The sequence below is a fragment of the Monodon monoceros genome, unplaced genomic scaffold (assembly GCF_005190385.1).
Source record: "Monodon monoceros isolate NGI ecotype Baffin Bay Population unplaced genomic scaffold, NGI_Narwhal_1 Super_Scaffold_6, whole genome shotgun sequence".
NCBI lineage: Eukaryota > Metazoa > Chordata > Mammalia > Artiodactyla > Monodontidae > Monodon > Monodon monoceros.
This window is the reverse complement of record NW_021703783.1, coordinates 3042716-3061967: the sequence shown is the minus strand read 5'-3', so window position 1 is coordinate 3061967 and position 19252 is coordinate 3042716. Positions and strand designations below refer to the sequence as shown.

At 42.2% G+C, this 19252-nt stretch overlaps 1 protein-coding gene across 6 annotated transcripts in view; it reads right to left on the bottom strand.

Annotated features, from left to right (window-relative positions):
* The window catches only part of TULP3 (TUB like protein 3), a 47610-nt gene that overhangs the window by 18316 nt on the left and 10042 nt on the right, over window positions 1-19252 (bottom strand). For all 6 annotated transcript variants that reach the window (XR_003791215.1, XR_003791217.1, XR_003791216.1 and 3 more), the window contains one exon: window positions 6796-6847. Coding sequence is in view for 3 of the 6 variants with exons in the window: in XM_029206354.1 (XP_029062187.1) it covers window positions 6796-6847 (52 nt within the window). In the remaining 3 variants the exon portion in view is untranslated. The remainder of the gene's footprint in view (window positions 1-6795; window positions 6848-19252) is intronic.

The window sequence follows — 19252 nt, the reverse complement described above, 5'->3', positions numbered from 1 at the left end:
TAAAATAACTGTGAAACAACTGATGAAACAAGAACACGAGCTACAGCGAATCCATTTTATTAACATATGTAAAGAAAAAATCGTTGTACAGAAAAGGAGCATTCTGCTCGTGGTCTAGAAAAAAGCAGCCAAAGAGCAAGAATCTGACAGAATATGTCCATCGTGTCCGAGAAAGAGAGATACCGACTCTGGCAGACAAGCGCACCCTACCTACTGGGAAAGCTCCCTCTCTCTGAGGACAGGAAACTATCCAAGCCTTCTTCATGGTCTTGTTGAGCGAGCCCTCAGGACCATGTCCTTCTCTCTCCTCTGACTCCTTGCTTACCAATCAGCCGTCTCGCTTTCAGTCTAACTTCTTGTTCTTCCCAAGAACAGAGCATCATAAACAGTAGCAATGAATACACACTGCACGAGTACAGAGTCCTCACTGTAAATGAGTAAACTGGCACCTGGCTTCATGACTGAGTGTTGTAAGTTTGACTGGTGTGCATCTGTTCCAGAGGACAATGCTGCCTGTGGTCTAGAAAAGGGGAACCAAAGCGCTAGATGTCACGTTACATCTGGGCTTGCTGACAAAACCAAGTTCTGAGACCTGCAAAGGGTAGACTAGATCTGTGGCCACAGTGATCCTATTAAGGTGTCTGGTGAAGCCCTTCTCTATCCATGTCAACGCTAGTCACACCCATTCAGATCAACAACTTAAGAAAAAACAACTCTAGATTCAAACTGTGAACCTCAGGGACACAGCTGCTATATTACTGCACTGAATACACCCTCCTATTGTCCAAGTTTGTAAATAAGAAAAAACCCCACAAAAGGGCAAACTGCCATCTTGGTAAAAACTATCACCTCACTTAGCATTCTGACCACCCCCGCATAATTCGGACGGAGGAGGAGAGATGTGGTTGAGTTTCAAGGTAATGGTGTCAACTTACTTATGCTTCACCCTCCCTGAAAAGCTAAGAGCGCTTTAGATGAGGCTATGTAAACAAAGGACTCCCTACCTTTGTACGGGGAAGGTCAGGGCAGTCAGGAAAAGAGCCAAAGGTAACAGTTTGATGCCTAAATACAATTAAAAATGTTGACTTCAGGACTTTTAAGTATCACATAAACTAAACCTTTAAATCTCCCAGCTCCCTGGAAACTGAGCAATAACTCAAAGAATCCATCTTCTCCAGAATCTGGCGGTAGGTCCTACTATCATTCCCTGAAGCAGAATACTGAATGGTAACACCAAAATAAGTGAGGAGATAAAGGAGATTATTCATCAAAGGACTATCCAATAAAATAATCAATCCCATGCAAGCCTCAAATTAACGATAGCCTGAGACTCCACTGATTCTCAATTTTCTAAGGACTCCCAGAGATAATGGGTCGGTTACTTTATGACATTCTTGGAACAGACTGCGTAACCGCAGGTACAACCACCGAGATCACAATGGTTGCCAGAGGTCTATCGGTTTGGCTAAAAATAATCAACCTGGGGCTTCCCTGGTGGTACAGTGGTTGGGAGTCCGCCTGTCGATGCGGGGGACGCGGGTTCATGCCCCGGTCCGGGAAGATCCCACATGCCACGGAGCAGCTGGGCCCGTGAGCCATGGCTGCTGAGCCTGCGCGTCCGGAGCCTGTGCTCCGCAACGGGAGAGTCCACAACAGTGAGAGGCCCGCGTACGGCAAAAAAAAAAAAAAAAAAAAATAATCAACCTTCCTGGCACACAAAGAGAGATCATGGGAGGATGAAACTAAAAGTCTAAAATTGGACTTTTTTTTTTTTTCCTGTTGCGGAGCACAGGCCCCGGATGCGCAGGCTCAGCAGCCATTGCCCACGGGCCCAGCCGCTCCGCGGCATGTGGGATCCTCCCAGACCGGGGCACGAACCCGCGTCCCCCGCATCGGCAGGCGGACTCCCAACCAGTGCGCCACCAGGGAAGCCCAAACACAGGACTTTTTTTTTGGCCACACCAAACGGCTCTGGGGATCCTAGTTCCCTGACCAGGGGTGGAACCCGGGCCTCTGCAGTGGAAGAGCCGAGTCCTAACCCCTGGACCGCCAGGAGTCCCTGAATCAGACTTCTTCAAGTACCGATTTGACGCACTGATGGCTGCCTCCCTTCGAAGGGTACTATCCATAGATGGGGACCCAGCCCAAAGGGACTGTGCTATACTCTAATCCATTGACCGCCAGATGGCATGAACATTCTCCACCTAATGTGTATTCCTGTCTGAGTAACATCCCTGAAACAATCTGAAAATCTTTACACTCTGGAGCTAGCTAAGGTGTCACATAGCCCGAAAATATGAGTATCTAGTGACAGTAGTAAAAATAAAAGCAAAATATACTCAGTGGGAATAAATGGTGGTGGGACAACTGGATATCCACGTGCAAAAGAGTGATTTTGGACCCTGCCTCATACCACATAAAAAGATTAACTCAAAACAGATCATGGCAAGTGTAAAACTCTTAGAAGACAACACAGGGGCACGTCTCTGGAGCCTCGTTTGGGCAGTGGTTTCTTAGATGACACTCCAAGTGCAAGTGACAAAAGAGAAACAGATAAAACTTCTGGGCTGAAGAAGACACCACCAAAAAAGTAAAAAGACAACCCTCAGAATTGGAGAAAATGTCTACAAATAATATTTCTGATAAAGAGCTTGGGTCTACACTATATAAAGAACTCCTACAACTCAAAACCAAAAAGAAAGTAACCCAGTTTAAAAACGGGCAAAGGATCTGGATGGACGTTTCTCCAAAGAGAACATACAGACGGCCACTAAAAATGCTCAACATCGCTAGTCATTAGGGAAATGCAAATCAAGACCATAATGAGACTCTGCTTCAGACTCACTAAGACGGCTCTAATCAAAGACAGACAATAATAAGTACTGGCAGGAAAGTGGGGGAACCGGAAGCCTTATACACTGCTGGTGGGAGTGTAAAATGGTCAGTGACTGTGGAAAACAGTCTGGCAGTCCCTTGAAATGTTCAACACAGAGTTACCATATGACCTGCAAAGCCACTCCTGTTACCCAAGGCATATTAGGTATATCTTGGTATACCTATACTTGGGTAGATCACCCAAGAGAAATGAAAACACTTCCACACAAAAACTTGTACACAGATGCTCAGAGAAGCATAATTTGCAATGTGGAAACATCCCAAATGTCCATCAACTGATGAATGGAGAAACATGGTCTGTCCACAAAACAGAATGTATTCAATAGTAAAAAGGAATGAATTCCTGATACATGCTACAACATGGGTGAGCCCTTTGCTAAGCCAAAGAAGCCAGGCACTAAAGACTGTATATTGTATGGTTCCACTTACACAAGATTTAAAAATCATTTGTACACTGTAACTGAGCATTAATAATATGTGAATTACATTTCAATAAATCTGTTCAAAAATCTGTATAGGACAAAAACAGCCATGTGTAAACTATCTGAAAGTCTAGGGTTTTTAAACATTCCATTCTAAGATGAACTATCAGAAAAACGGCATAGATATGAAGGAAGCGAATTTAACCACATCAGTAACACTGTAGTGGATGATAAAGGAACACACAGAGAAGGGAAATGGTCTCTGTGGAAATAGGGTAAGTAGAACTGAAGAACAGGATTCACCTTGAGTCTCTAGTACGAATGATCCAAGGCAGGGAGTGTCCTGGCCAGATATCATGTATCTCATTCTGGGCAGGTACATCCCTTTAGTAGAGGTGAATTAATTACACCATCACACAATGATATTTACAATAAAGCTCATTTTACAAACTCCACTTGCTCTGATTTCGAACTCACCAGACTCTTCTAATGGGAAACCGATGACCTGATGATTCTGGTATATGGTTCACTAGCAATTAATAAAGTCATCCCGACTTAGATTCACTGCTTATGATACTGGTTAGTATGAACCAATCCTCGCGAGACTGGTTAACTCTGGCTGCTCTCAGCAAACTACTTCTCAAACTCAGACCGGTAACTCTCAACCACAGGGACATTCCCACAGCAGAATTCCCACACCGCAGGCGGGGTGGGGAGAGGGAGGGTCCCCAGCCCCTCCCAACTCCACTGGCACTCACTGTCACGGATGGGAATGCCCCGTACCCCTCAGAGGTGGGGGGGGTGGGGGTGGGGACTGGCATGCCCTGGACTGTGAGCCTCCCACCAAGAGGCTGCCAGCCTGGAGGCCACAGTGAGAGCTACCGAGCCCTCCTCAAGGCACCGCCATCCATCCCAGCCCTAACTCCCACACTCTCCTAACATCCTCCCCAACAACCTGTTATTTTACCCAGTTACCAACCTGTTATTTTACCCTCGCTCCACACACGAAATAACTGGGGTTCACAGAGTCTGAGGACCTTACTTAAAATCACACAGCTAATTAAAGGCACAGCTAGAACGGGAACCAAAGTCTGCTTCTGGGCCCAGCGTTGTATTCAGTATGTGGCGCTGCCCTTCCTGCTACAGCCCGTCTGACGGTGAAGTCCCTGACCCCCTGCTCTTCCGTCCATGGCAGCATTTCAGGGCTCGCACAGGATTCTCATACACTATTTAGCAACAAAATGTATACATCAGGTCCAAAGAGATTGCTTTGAATCTTTAAAAATTCCCATAAAATTTTATGTCTTTATATTCACTGACTATCTCTGGTAAAGAACTAGCCAAGTAGAGGGAGAAAGACTTTTCACCAAATACCTTTTTTGTATTATTTGAATTCTTATTATTTTTTTATTTTTTTGGCCATGCGGCAGGCGGGATCCTAGTTCCCCGACCAGGGATAGAAACTGTGCCCCCTGCAGTGGAAGCACTGAGTCCTAACCACTGGATTGCCAGGAAAGTCCTTCATATACTTTTATTAACTATGTAAAACCATAATTTAAAAATGTTTGTACTACAAAAAGGCTTACAAAATCCCCAAATCCCAAAATACCACACCACATGTAGCGTTCTCACTGAAAAGAATAAAAATTACAAAATAGTTGGGCCGTCTTTTTAAAAATCCAGAAAATATGCCTATATACAAAACTCAAAAACTACACAAAATTTAAATCTTATGTCTTATTTCATTACTTGGTAGATGACCATAGATTTCATTTCATGTTAGCAAGGGATGTACCCCTGAGCCTTATAAAAATAAATCAAAGATCTAAACAAAAATCTAAAATCTTGTGGTATGTCTCCCTAAATACAGTCTGCTATGCAATGGAATGTGAAAGATAAAGGCCTCAGCGCAATTATTCTGCTCTTGGGCAGGGGCGGGGGGCTGACAAATCTATATCTAATCAGGATTTCCCTCATGATCCCAGATTCATTTCTTTCCTGTGTTTATTTGTTTTGTCAGTACTAGAAAGAATTATTTCACAGGCTCAGCAGCAGTTTTACGGAATCAGGTGCACAACCCGAGCTGGTTCCTCTGCTTAGAGGCCACATGCCCTGCGCAGGGAGATGCAGGCAGCCTCCTGCAACTGCTGAGACGTTTGTGGCCGCTTCCTACCCTGCTGTGCAACACCAGATTTGCTTAAAATGTGCCCCAGTCTCCTTAAAGGATGCCAGTAGTGGTTGTGAGGAAGCCTGCCTGTCCGTGAAGCTGCTACTGCCGGGCTCCCTGGGCCAGGACACCTGGAGGTGGGCAGGGTGAACGGTGCGCACCACCACCGGGCCTCGTCCAGAGGCGGTGAGGCTGAGGCCATGATCCAGGCCCGGGAGGCTGAGCCCAGCCAGGGAGGAGGGCAGTGGGCAGAGAAGGATGAGTGGTGCTGACCACCAAGGCGACTGCCACCACCTTGAAGCGGAGGGTCCCTGAAGACCACTGGGCCACGCTCCGTTCCAGGCGCACATGAGAAGGCCTCCCAGGTGGTGGCCTGAGAGGCGGTGGACTTGGTGACAGGCCCCACAGAGGCACCATGGACACCAAGGGCTTGGGAGGGGCCCTGGAGGCCAGATGGTCCCAGGCGCGTCCCCGTGGAGACCTCATAACTAGTTTGTAGTGATTCCACCTTTAAAGTAATTTACTACACTCCAAGTCCTGTTACGAGGTCCAACAGCAACATTAAAAAAGCAAGACAAAACTTTGGAGGTATTTTTAGTCACCTACCACTCTAGACACTGATTGTTAATGATCCTACATCACAGCCTGGACCTACAGAATTTCCTGAATTAGAAAACATTCATATGGAAGTAATATATGTTGGGTATAGGTTTTAAACTGACTAATCATTATGATCACATAATGTAACAATACAAAACTGTTTATTTATTCCTTCCTTCATTCAAACATTTAATGAAGGATTACTATGGGCCCAGCCCTAGGCCAGGAACTTCTGATATAATGGTCATCATTAACAGAGTCAGCTCCTGTCCTCACGGAGCTTAGGCTAATGGAGGAAATGAACATAAGTCAAATCAGTGGGAAAAAAGATAATAATAATGCGTAAGTGAAAAGTGGGACCAGTGCTGTGAAGAAAAGTATTCTGTAGACAACAGAGGCTTTTAAGCAGCACAGTACCATGTTCAGATTTGCACTTTAAGATAAGGAAAAGGTCTTGTAGCTACATGAAATTACAGTGCAGAGGCGTGTTTAAGGCAGCAGGATCAAATTAACTACACAGAAATACAACGTTAACACTTTCCTAATTCTTATGACAGCTGCCAAGGGATCTTCAGTGATTGTAAATCCAAGGCCAGTTTTAATGCTGATGTCCTCAAGGCATGTGGGTCTGGCCAGAGCCCGAAGTCCAGACCATCAGCTTCATGGTCAGTATAGCTGTCCATGCCTTTCAAGAGAGGAGACTCTGCTCACCTGATTATCCAGTTTCAGCTGCCGGAGCTTCATGGTCTCATCCTCAAAGGCACTGTTAAAAAAAACATGAAAAAAAAGCATGTAAAGAGAACATCCTTATAAAACCATGTCAATCCCATCTTTTCCATGTATCTAGTCCTTTGGGCTATTTGGAACCAATTAATTCTACCTTAGGGGAAGCACAGGTTTCTAGATGCTGCCCACACTGACTGCAGGAGGACATGCCATCCTTAATGCCACACATAGTCCACAGAGGACCTGAGGAGACTGAAATACCCAAAGGATAAGAAAAAGGCAGAGCACAGACCCCCATGCATGCGGGGATTTTTTTTTTTTCTCTTTAAAACCATATACTGGGGACTTGCCACAACTACTGAGCCTGAGCTCTAGAGCCCACGAGCCACAACTACTGAGGCCCGCATGCCTAGAACCCATGCTCCACAACAAGAGAAGCCACCACAATGAGAAGCCTGTGCACTGCAAGGAAGAGTAGCCCCCGCTCGCCACAACTAGAGAAAGCCCGTGTGCAGCAATGAAGACCCAATGTGACCAAAAGAAAAATAAATGAATAATCTATAAACAACAAATGCTGGAGAGGGTGTGGAGAAAAGGGAACCCTCTTGCACTGTTGGTGGGAATGTAAATTGATACAGCCACTATGGAGAACAGTATGGAGGTTCCGTAAAAAACTAAAAATAGAATTACCATATGACCCAGCAATCCCACTACCGGGTATATACCCAGAGAAAACCATAATTCAAAAAGACACATGCACCCCAGTGTTCACTGCAGCACTATCTACAATAGCCAGGACATGGAAGCAACCTAAATGCCCATCGACAGACGAATAGATAAAGAAGTTGTGGTACATATATACAGTGGAATATTAGCCATAAAAAGGAATAAAATTGAGTCATTTGTTGAGACGTGGATGGATCTAGAGACTGTCATACAGAGTGAAGTCAGAAAGAGAAAAGCAAATATCGTATATTAACGCATGTATGTGGAACCTAGAAAAATAGTACAGATGAACCGGTTTGCAGGGCAGAAGTTGAGACACAGATGTAGAGAACAAACGTATGGACACCAAGGGGGGGAAGCGGTGGGGGGGTGGGGATGGTGGTGTGCTGAATCGGGCGATTGGGATTGACATGTATACACTGATGTGTATAAAACTGATGACTAATAAGAACCTGCAGTATAAATAAATAAATTAAATTATTTAAAAAAGATATAAGCAACAAGGATATATTGTATAGCACGGGAATTATAGCCATTATCTTGTAATAACTAATATAATATTGTAAATCAACTATACTTCAATAAAAAAGGAATATTAAAAGTTAAAAACATTTGCTAATTTGATAGGTAAATTGGCCTCTTGATTTAATTTATGGTTTTGATGACTTTAAACAATTTCTAAGTAATTTTTCATGTTTATTAATTACTTAATATAGTGAGTTTAAACAATTTTTCATATTTATTAATTACCTAATAACGTGTAGTTAAATAGGGACTACATTAAAGTCTTGCATTTTCAGAAATAATGCTGAAGGGAATTCAGCACTATCTAGCCTCAATCTTTCATTTCATAGATAAGGACTAGTAGTTAGTCCAGGGAGGTTATATGGTTTGACCAAAGGTAAGACAGAATTATCACTGATTAAAAAAAAAAAAACTTAGCACTGTGTCTGGAATATAATGAGTTTTCAGTATATGTTTTTTTTTTTAAAATAAATTTATTTATTTATCTATTTTTGGCTGCATTGGGTCTTTGTTGCTGTGCACTGGCTTCCTCTAGCTGCGGCGAGCAGGGGCTACTCTTCATTGTAGTGCGCAGGCTTCTCATTGCAGTGGCTTCTCTTGTTGCAGAGCACGGGCTCTAGGCACGTGGGCTTCAGTAGTTGTGGCACACGGGCTTAGTTGCTCCGTGGCATGTGGGATCTTCCCAGACCAGGGATCGAACCCATGTCCCCTGCATTGGCAGGTGGATTCTTATCCACTGCGCCACCAGGGAAGTCCCAGTGCTAAGTATTTTTAATGTATTATTTTATTTATTCCTCAAAACAGTCCTATGAATTAGGTACTATTATCTTTCACACTTTGAAGATAAAGAAACAGACCTGGAGAGCCATGCAGAAACAGACACTAATCCTGGTCCCTTCGCAAAGTCTAAATTACACCTAAAAATCAAATATATTCTACTTCTTTTTTGAAGCTAGCTCTAGGAGACAGTTAGATAGTCTATAGCATCTTACTAAGGCCACTGACTTCCTTTAGATCTAGCAAGTCATTTAACTTCCTCTTCAATAAAAGAATTAATAAAACACTATGCCAGGGAATTCCCTGGTGGTCCAGGGGTTAGGACTCCACACTTCCACTGATGGGGGGGGGGCGTGTTCGATCCCTGGTTGGGGAACTAAGATCCCGCAAGCTGCGTGGCCCAGCCAAAAACAAAACAAAACAATACAAAACTCTATGCCAGTCATCACAGTAGACTGCAAGTACGGATGAACAGACAAGATTTAATACCATCAGGAGACAGATTTACTTGACTGACGGAAGTCCACAAAAATGGAATCAAATGACTGTCTTCAACTGATAAACCAAACCCTTCTGAATGTCTTAAAGCTCTCTCTAAAGTCTTTTCTATTTCTGACAATTTCCTAATTTAAGATTTGTGACTCTTCATTCTTAGAAACAGTAAAGTATAAAACAAGGCAGAAGTGGTTCTCAATTATTTGTACTATAAATTTTTACTAGGAGTTGACTGCCAGAAAAAAACTATAAATACAAAATCTTATTTAATAAGACAAATTCCATGGCTACAAAGGGAAGAATGGCTTTCCAGCATTTGTGGTAAACACCCCAAAGCACTTTCGTTTAATGGTTAACCACCACATTCCTACATTTTAGAGGTTTTATGCATTTTAATAATGCATTGCAACGTGGAATTTGTATACGACGTCCAAGGCTCTTCCTGACTACTAACGTGTAAGCAGATTTAATAACCCCTTAGATACAGATGTGGAGGTGCATTCTGATTCTCTGACAGTCCCCTCTATTAATTCCTTTATAACCTTTACGTTTTAGAATAACAACAACATGGGCTTCCCTGGTGGCGCAGTGGTTAAGAATCCGCCAGCCAATGCAGGGGACATGGGTTCAAGCCCTGGTCCAGGAAGATCTCACATGTCACAGAGCAACTAAGCCCATGCGCCACAACTACTGAGGCTGCGCTCTAGAGCCCATGAGCCACAACTACTGAGCCCGCGCGCCACAACTACTGAAGTGTGCGTGCCTACAGCCCATGCTCCTCAACAAGAGAAGCCACTGCAATGAGAAGCTCACGCACCGCAATGAAGAGTAGCCCCCACTTGCCACAACTAGAGAAAAGCTCACGTGCAGCAACAAAGACCCAACGCAGCCAAAAGTAAAATAAATAATAAATTTTTTTTAAAAAGAATAGCAACAACAACATTGAGTGTTAAATAAATCTTCTCGTTTTTCTCCCTAATTTAAAAGAGTGACAAATAGACAAAAATATCAGATATGTTATGTTTCGCCTCGACTTTGTGGGCCCCTATCTAGATATGCTCCGGATTTACTTACTGTTTTTAATCCTCATTCACGTATTTTTAAACCAAGCTTTATGTATACAGTGATAGATTATTAGTATCCAGTGAACATTAGTATACACTTGAAAAAGTCCTACATAAAATAACTAAGACAAAAAGTAAACTCACTGTAATGGATTAGTATTTTCAACAGCTACTGCTATGAATCTGCTTTTCCTCCAACTCACTTGGTCCTCTTCACTAAACCAGAACTGTGAGACCCTCTAGAATGGAAAAAAAAAACCATTCTATCCCCACTTAAAATGCTAAAACCTCTTCAATAACTCTAAAATCTGAAACACAACTGAAGTCCTCAAACATTTCTCTTAAGACCTCTAACAGTGAAGAAAACAGGTGTGTCTTTAATGCCTTATCCTGACACCACTAATTCCTTTCATCAAGCCTGGGCAAGATGAACAGTTTACATAAACAGGGTGGTATAAACAAAGCATCTGACCGGAACAGAAGAGGCACTAAAAAGATGCTATATAACTGTTGCACTTAGATACCTCCTCTAGATCAAAAGTTACACTTTCTCTGTGCTCTAGTTTTAAATTATAACTTAGCAGAAATAATAAGATATTTTATGTGCTTATAATAAATCTGAACTAGCATTTCTAGTCAGACTGGAATATGATCTTACTAAACTTGCATTTTTTCCTCTAATAGTGTCTTTCCTTCATTTGAAACGAAGTTGTTGAATAGCAAGCCTAAACAAGCCTGGTTAGTAAATCCACACAAAACAAAAAGAAGTCCTATAGAGTAAAAGAAATGAAATTACTGTTTTTCCTCCCATTTTTCTCATGGAAAATTTCCTATTTAATTGGTACAGGAAAAACCTTAAACATATATCTTTGAGGAACACAGATCTATCACACAAGTGTGGCCCATGGGAACGCCCACAGAACACCATTCTCTTGGACTACTCTCCAGTTACTGATCAGCCACAATCTAAACTGAAGATACCCACAAGGCTCTACTGCAGAATACACACAGAGAATTTTCTGAGAATGTGCTCGACCTACCCAACTTTGTTTATGGGCACCAATCTCAAAATGGATCAAAGACCAAAATGTAAGAGCTACAACTATAAAACTTAGAAGAAAACATAAGAATAAATCTTCATGGGACTTCCCTGGTGGTGCAGTGGTTAAGGACCTGCCTGCCAATGCAGGGGACACGGGTTCGAGCCCTGGTCCAGGAAGATCCCACATGCCTCAGAGCAATTAAGCCCGTGCGCCACAACTACTGAGCCTGCGCTCTAAAGCCCGCGAGCCACAACTACTGAGCCCGTGTGCCTAGAGCCCGTGCAATGCAACGAAGAGAAGCCACCGCAATGAGAAGCCCGCACACCACAACAAAGAGTAGCTCCCGCTCACCTCAACTAGAGAAAGCCCGTGCACAGCAACAAAGACCCAATGCAGCCAAAAATAAATTAGTTAATTAAAAAAAAAATCTTCATGACACTGAATCTGAAAATTGATTCTTAGATGACACCAAAAGCATGTGTAACAAAAGACAGTTAAATTGGACTTCATCAAAATTTAAAACTCTGGTCATCAAAGGACATTATCAAGAAGGTGAAAAGACAACCACAAAATGGGAGAGAATATTTGCAAATCATATATCTGATAAGGGTCTAGTATTCAGAATATACAAAGAACTCTGACAACTCAACCACCAAAAGACAACCTAATTTTTAAAATGTGCAAAGGATCTGAACAGACGTTTCTCCAAAGTAGATACACAAATGGCCAATAAGCACATGAAAAGATTCCTAACAACATTAGTCATCAAGAAATGTAAATCAAAACCACAATGAGACGGGGCTTCCCTGGTAGCACAGTGGTTAAGAATCCACCTGCCAAGGCAGGGGACACGGGTTTGAGTCCTGGTCCGGGAAGATCCCACATGCCGCGGAGCAACTAAGCCTGTGCGCCACAACTACTGAGCCTGTGCTCTAGAGCCCAAGAGACACAACTACTGAGTGCCACAACTACTGAAGCCCACACACCTAGAGCCCATGCTCTGCAACAAGAGAAGCCACCGCAATGAGAAGCCCGTGCACCGCAACGAAGAGTAGCCCCCGCTCACCACAACTAGAGAAAGCCGCGCGCAGCAACAAAGACCCAACGAAGCCAAAAATAAAAAATAAATTAAAACAAAAAAACACAATGAGATACCACTTCATACCCACCAGGATGGCTATGATAAAAGACAGATAATAACAAGTGTTGGTGAGGCTATAGAGAAATCAGAATCCTCATTTACTGCTGGTGGGAATGTAAAATGGTGCAGACACTTGGGAAAACAGTCTGGCAATTCTTAAAATGTTTCAACATAAAGTTACCATATGACTCAGAAATTCTACTCCTAGGCATATAGCCAAGAGAAATGAAAAGACATATACCCACACCCAAACTTATACACATTTTTTTCTTTACAGCATATTATCCCTTTAATAGAAAGGAATTCTGAAATAGTATATGTGTTCTACATCGATTATAAAAATAATACATACCCATTTCGTAAATCTTATTAAAATTTGTAAAGAAAAAGAAACGTTTTTTTCATAATTCTATCATCTTGAGATGATCACCACTACCTGCAGCAAACACCCTTCCAAATGTTTCTATAAATTTAGTTACATTTACATATTTGAAATATTTATGACTTTTGCATCTTTTTAACGTAAGATTATACCATAAGCATCTTTTTATTATAAAAGTATTAAAATATTACATTAAATGGCTATATAATATTCTATCATACAGACATTTCTTAAATTTGTTTTCTTTTTTTATTGTGGTAAAAAACACATGATAAAATTTAATATCTCAACCATTTTTAAGTGTATAGTTCAGTAGTGTTAAGTATGTTTACATTGTTCTGTGTATAACAATTTTTATGGCGGCGTTATTCACAACAGCCGAAAGGCAGACAGCCCAAATGTCCATCAGCTGATGAATGGACCTGGTACATCCATCTATACAATAGAATATCATTCAGCCATAAAAAGAATAAGTATTGAAACATGGGAGAACCATGAAAACATTATGCTAAGTGAAAGAAACCAGTCACAAAAGACCACATATTATGATTCCGTTTTTATGAAATTGGCAAATTTAGGGACAATGTAAATTAGTGATTGTTTAGGGATGGGGGATGGGAGTTGGGGGGTAATAGCTACAGGGCATGGAGTAGCTGTTTGAGATGATGAAAATGTCCTAAAATTGATTGTGGTGATGGTTGCACATCTTTGTAAATATACTAATAACCATAAGAAGTGTGTACACTTGAAATGGGTGAACCGTATGAGTTATACCATAAAGTTATTCAAAACAGAAACCGAGGATCCATACTGACTCTAAGTAAATAAATAAAGGTCACAACAAAGATCTTCCTTCCAGACTAATATCAACTAATAAATATAGAATCAATGACAGAAGTAGAATATGACCATTTTATAACCACCATTTAATAAACGACTTTTGCAAGAAACATCGATGGATGCTATAAGCACTGAGCGAAATAGGATGTTCAACACAATCTCAAGTATCTCCCCACAGAGTACATTAATTACAAAGAGGAAAAGGTAACTTTACAATGAAGAAATCTGACAGACATCGCCTTAACCAAGTGATGGGATACAGCAACTATGATATGACAGACTGATATCAGGTATCCCCTATGTGACGTACTGAGAAGAATACAATACGATGTGTGTAATATTCCTGCCAACAATGTTTAACCTAAATCTATTCAGGAGGAATCAAACCCAATGGAGGGAAATTCTGCAAGACAACTGTCAGGACTCTTCAAAAACATCAATATCAAGAGAGATCCTCCCCCGTCGCAAAAGGCTGGAGAACTGTTCTAGGTTAAAGTAGAGGAAATTTAAGAGATTTCTGGAAACCAGACATAACACATAGCCCTTGAATTCTGGACCACAACATACACACAGTAAAGACTATCACTGGTGCACTGAAGATATCAGACTATGAGCTCCACATCAGGAAAGAACAGGAATGGGAAGTGTCCTGTGTGCGATAACAGCACTGTGGTCATGCAGGAGAATGCCCTTCTGGGTGGGAACAGGGTAGAAATAATGAAAGAACGGGAATAGGGCAGTAAGTATGAGGGAGCCACATTTCTCTGAGTATCTGAGTCCATAATGATATGAATGAATAAATAAATGAATGAATAAATGGGGGAGAAGGGACAGCTCTTCCTTACAGAAAGAAAAAAAAAATCCAGAGAATAAAGATAAAAAGAATGATAGAAATCAAAAATCACCATTAGGAAATACTACAGTAATAACTGCTGCAGGCAAGAACCATCAATGGATTCTAAAGCTGGTAGGTGAAAGTACGATGAGAAAGAGGATATTTGCATAGTGTCAGAATATCTTCCCAACACCACTGTAAAACAATTATACTCCAATAAAGATGTTAAAAAAAAAGTGTCTTCCCACAAGATCATTACTAATTACAATGGGAAAATAGTACCTTTATAGTGGAGAAATCTGGGAGACAGCATCTTAACTAAGTGATTAAGATTAGCATCACCAATAGCAAGGTAACAACATGATGTTCCTCCTGATATGACGCACTGAGAAGGGCACAGCATCAGGTCTGTGGGATTCTTTTTTTTTTTTTTTTTTTTTTTTGACAGCCGAGTGGAAGTGCAGAGTCTTAACCACTGGACCACCAGGGAAGTTCCAAGGATTCTTGCCAAAAATGCATAGTCTTGATTTAATCATGAGGAAACACCAGACAAACTCACAGTGAGGAACAGTCTACTCTTCAAAATTATCAAAGTCAATAAAGGCAAATTATGGCAGATTAAGAAACTGCAGGGGCTTCTCTGGTGGCGCAGTGGTTAAGAATCCGCCTGCCGGGCTTCCCTGGTGGCGCAGTGGTTGAGAGTCCGCCTGCCGATGCAGGGGACACTGGTTCGTGCCCCGGTCCAGGAAGATCCCACATGCCGTGGAGCTGCTGGGCCCGTGAGCCATGGCCGCTGAGCCTGCGCGTCAGGAGCCTGTGCTCCGCAACGGGAGAGGCCACAGCAGTGAGAGGCCCGCGAACCACAAAAAAAAAAAAAAAAAGAATCCGCCTGCCAATGCAGGGGACACGGGTTCAAGCCCTGGCCCAGGAAGATCCCGCATGCCGCGGAGCAACTAAGCCCGTGCACCACAACTACTGAGCCCACGTGCCACAACTACTGAAGCCCGCGCGCCTAGAACCCGTGCACCGCAACAAGAGAAGCCACCACAATGAGAAGCCTGCGCACCGCAACGAAGAGTAGCCCCTGCTCGCCACAACTAGAGAAAGCCCGCGCACAGCAACGAAGACCTAATGCAGCCAAAAATTAATAAATTAATTTTTTAAAAAGGCAGTGTATCTACGTTAAGGGCACAGGTTATCAACTGTACTTTTCTTGCAACTTTCCAGCGTATTTAAATTTTTTCAAAATAAGAAATTAGAGGAAAAAAAGAAAACAGACATTTTGCTAAATGTCTATTTCACAGTCATGTACTGAGTACACTTAAAATCCACATGTCCTTTATTCTAGCACCTAAATTACATATGCAGTATTTCTAAGGAAGGCGGATGATATGAAACAATAAAGAAATGTGCCCAAGATCAAATATGTGAGAAACTTAGAGCCTACCTTAAAACATTACTCATTCGATTGCTGGTCCACAGCTGTACCTAACAGACCATGCTGCCAAACAATTTGAAGCATTTAGTAATGTATCAGTGACCTGCTAGATTCCACGACTATTCTGCACTTTTAACATTCCTGTCAAGTTCTCTCAGCCTGCAAAAAATAAATAAATAAATTTTTCTAGCTGCCAATAACAACATTCGTTGGTGCTCCACAGTCAAGGAGTGCTTCTTGCTGCATCCTACACTGTGCCAGATAATAGGGATGCTGTAACCAGCACCTAGCTGCAATCTGGCCCCGGATGCGGGGAGCTGAACAGGCTTCTTCCGCGGTTCTGCAGGAAGTCAACACTAACCCTGCCAGGAGTGCAGCAGGAAAAGACTTGCCAGATGAAGGCTGTGCACAGCCCATGGCTTTCCTAACAGCAGCCTGAGTGAACACTTCCTTCGCTGACTATAATATTGCTTCACAACATGACAAATGATACTTTTCAGTCTCAGAAACTAGTTACAAGAACTTCCCTGGTGGTCCAGTAGCTAAGACTCTGCGCTCGCAATGCAGGGGGCCTGGGTTCGATCCCTGGTCAGGGAACTAGATCCCACATGCCGCAACTAAAGATCCCACGTGCTGCAACTTAGACCCGGTGCAGCCAAATAAATAAATATTAAAACACTTCTAATACTCAAAAGAAAAGCAAAATTACCAAAGAAACTTACAAACCTCAGCACTTTCTAACGTCACCAACATTACTAAAGGCGTGTGGTGCCTAGAATATGGAGGACGTAAAATAAATGTCTGATGAATGAACTTTATAAATTATTTATTTATTATTTATTTTTGGCTGCACTGGGTCTTCGTTGCTGCACGCGTGCTTTCTCAAGCTGCGGCGAGCGGGGGCTACTCTGCATTGCAGTACGCGGGCTTCTCATTGTGGTGGCTTCTCCTGTTGTGGAGCACAGGCTCTAGGTGCACAGGCTTCAGTAGTTGTGGCGCACGGGCTTAGTTGCTCCATGGCATGTGAGATCTTCCTGGACCAGGGCTCAAACCCGTGTTCCCAGCACTGGCAGGCAGATTCTTAACCACTGCATCACCAGAGAAGTCCCGTGATGAATGAATTTTAAAGGTACATGAAAAACATTCCTCTTACTTATGGCTTAATGAAATACTCTAATTAATCATCCCTTGATTTGACTTTGAAGTAGGTAAAAGATATTATCATCCCCATTTTATAGCTGTATGACTATGGAAAATAATTAATAAAATTTTAAAGAATAACCTGTTACCTTGCCTAATTATGAGAAATAATTTCAACAGTGGTTACTGTAAGCCTAAAATGATTTTTTTAAAGGAAAAAACTGTTACTGTTTTTTAGTTTTAAGCCTCAAATGAAACTTTCACAGATTTAATAAAACAGAACCTACACTACTGGCTGAACACATACCGTAGTCTACTATCAGAAAGGTAAATCTCTTAGAGGCACAATCAATCCAGTTGCTGGGATGATAGAGGCTTCTGCTCTGTTCTTTTGTTTTCTCATTTATTTTCCTCTGTCAGTTATGTGTTTCATTGGGACAAAGTTTCAAACTATACTGTAGTATTGGTTATATCATATAACAGACCTTTAGTCTGTTTGCTGGCCGGAAATAGTCAGTCTGAGATCATTATTCTACATGACAAAAGCTGGCAGCAATGATTTTTAAACACATTCTCAAATTTGAACTCACTGCACTGTTCATTTTTTTATCAAAATGCATTTGAGAGCCAAATGATTAATAATTGTAGCACCTCCAAGGTGGCATATCGTCCCATTACACATTCAACTATATTTTTCTAACCAGATCTCTTGCACTTGTCAATCAAAATTTATTTTATTATATACTTCTGATAAAGTTTCTGTGGCAACTCCCTATTACAATTGCCAGAAAATCTTGGACTCAACAAACAACAAGCTTTGTTTCATCTACAAAGAATGATGCTCTGTTTGCTACATAATCTTGGCTACCATTGTTCCTACTTTGATATATCAATTTGCTGTTAGCTGTTGAATACTGCTTTGACCCTTGAAGGATGTGAGGGTTAGGGGTGTCGAACTTCCTCAAGTCAAAAATCAGTCCAACATCTGAATATAACCTTACAGCCGGCCCTCTGTATCTGAGGTTCCCCATCCTAGGATTCAACTGAACAACCAACCACAGATCGTGTAGTACTGCAGTACATATTTATTGAAAAAAAATCTGCAAGTAAGTGGGCCCACTCAGTTCAAACCCACGTTGTTCAAGGGTCAACTGTATATTCTTGCCTTACCTGATCAGCTTAAACTGACTCTGATCCAAATTGCAAATAGCCCCTCAGTTTTACACTCATCTTTATCACCTGTAAATATTTACTAGGTGCCTACTGGGCACTAATTTTGTGCATACAAGGGACTGAGCAACAAGAATGGACAATTGCTCCACTTCAAAATGGGCATTCATAATCTGTTAAAGAAAAACTTTATAACCTTTTTGGAGGGAAATTTAGCAGCCTTAACCAAAATTTAAACTCTGCATCTCCAAACATACTAAATTTACAAAATACTCGGCCAAACATACAAAGATACATTTAACAACAAAGATACATATAACAAGCAATACTGTCTGTTTTCAAAAGGAAAAAACTGAACATAATATTCATGTCTGTCAACAGGTGAGCAATTAATAAGTTACATTTATGAAAAATGATACTTTGTGGTCATTAAAAAGAATAAGGTGAATCTAAAGTACTGAGTTGTAAAGCAATCTATGACACTTTGGTTTAAAAAATAGGCTCAGGCAGGGCTTCCCTGGTGGCGCAGTGGTTGGGAGTCCACCTGCCGATACCGGGGACGCAGGTTTGTGCCCCGGTCCGGGAAGATCCCACATGCCGCGGAGCGGCTGGGCCCGTGGGCCCGTGAGCCATGGCCACCGCTGAGCCTGCGTGCCCGGAACCTGTGCTCTGCAACCGGAGAGGCCACAACAGTGAGAGGCCCGCGTACCGAAAAAAAAGGCTCAGGCAGAGACGCGGCGTGAGGAGCCCTCAGCGACTCCAGTCCAATCTCGGCCCGGGGTACCCTGGAGGCGGGTGGAAGGCTGGCCGAGGACTCTGCCCACCGCTGGCGCGGGGAGGAGAGCGAGAACCGCCTGAGCCAGGTG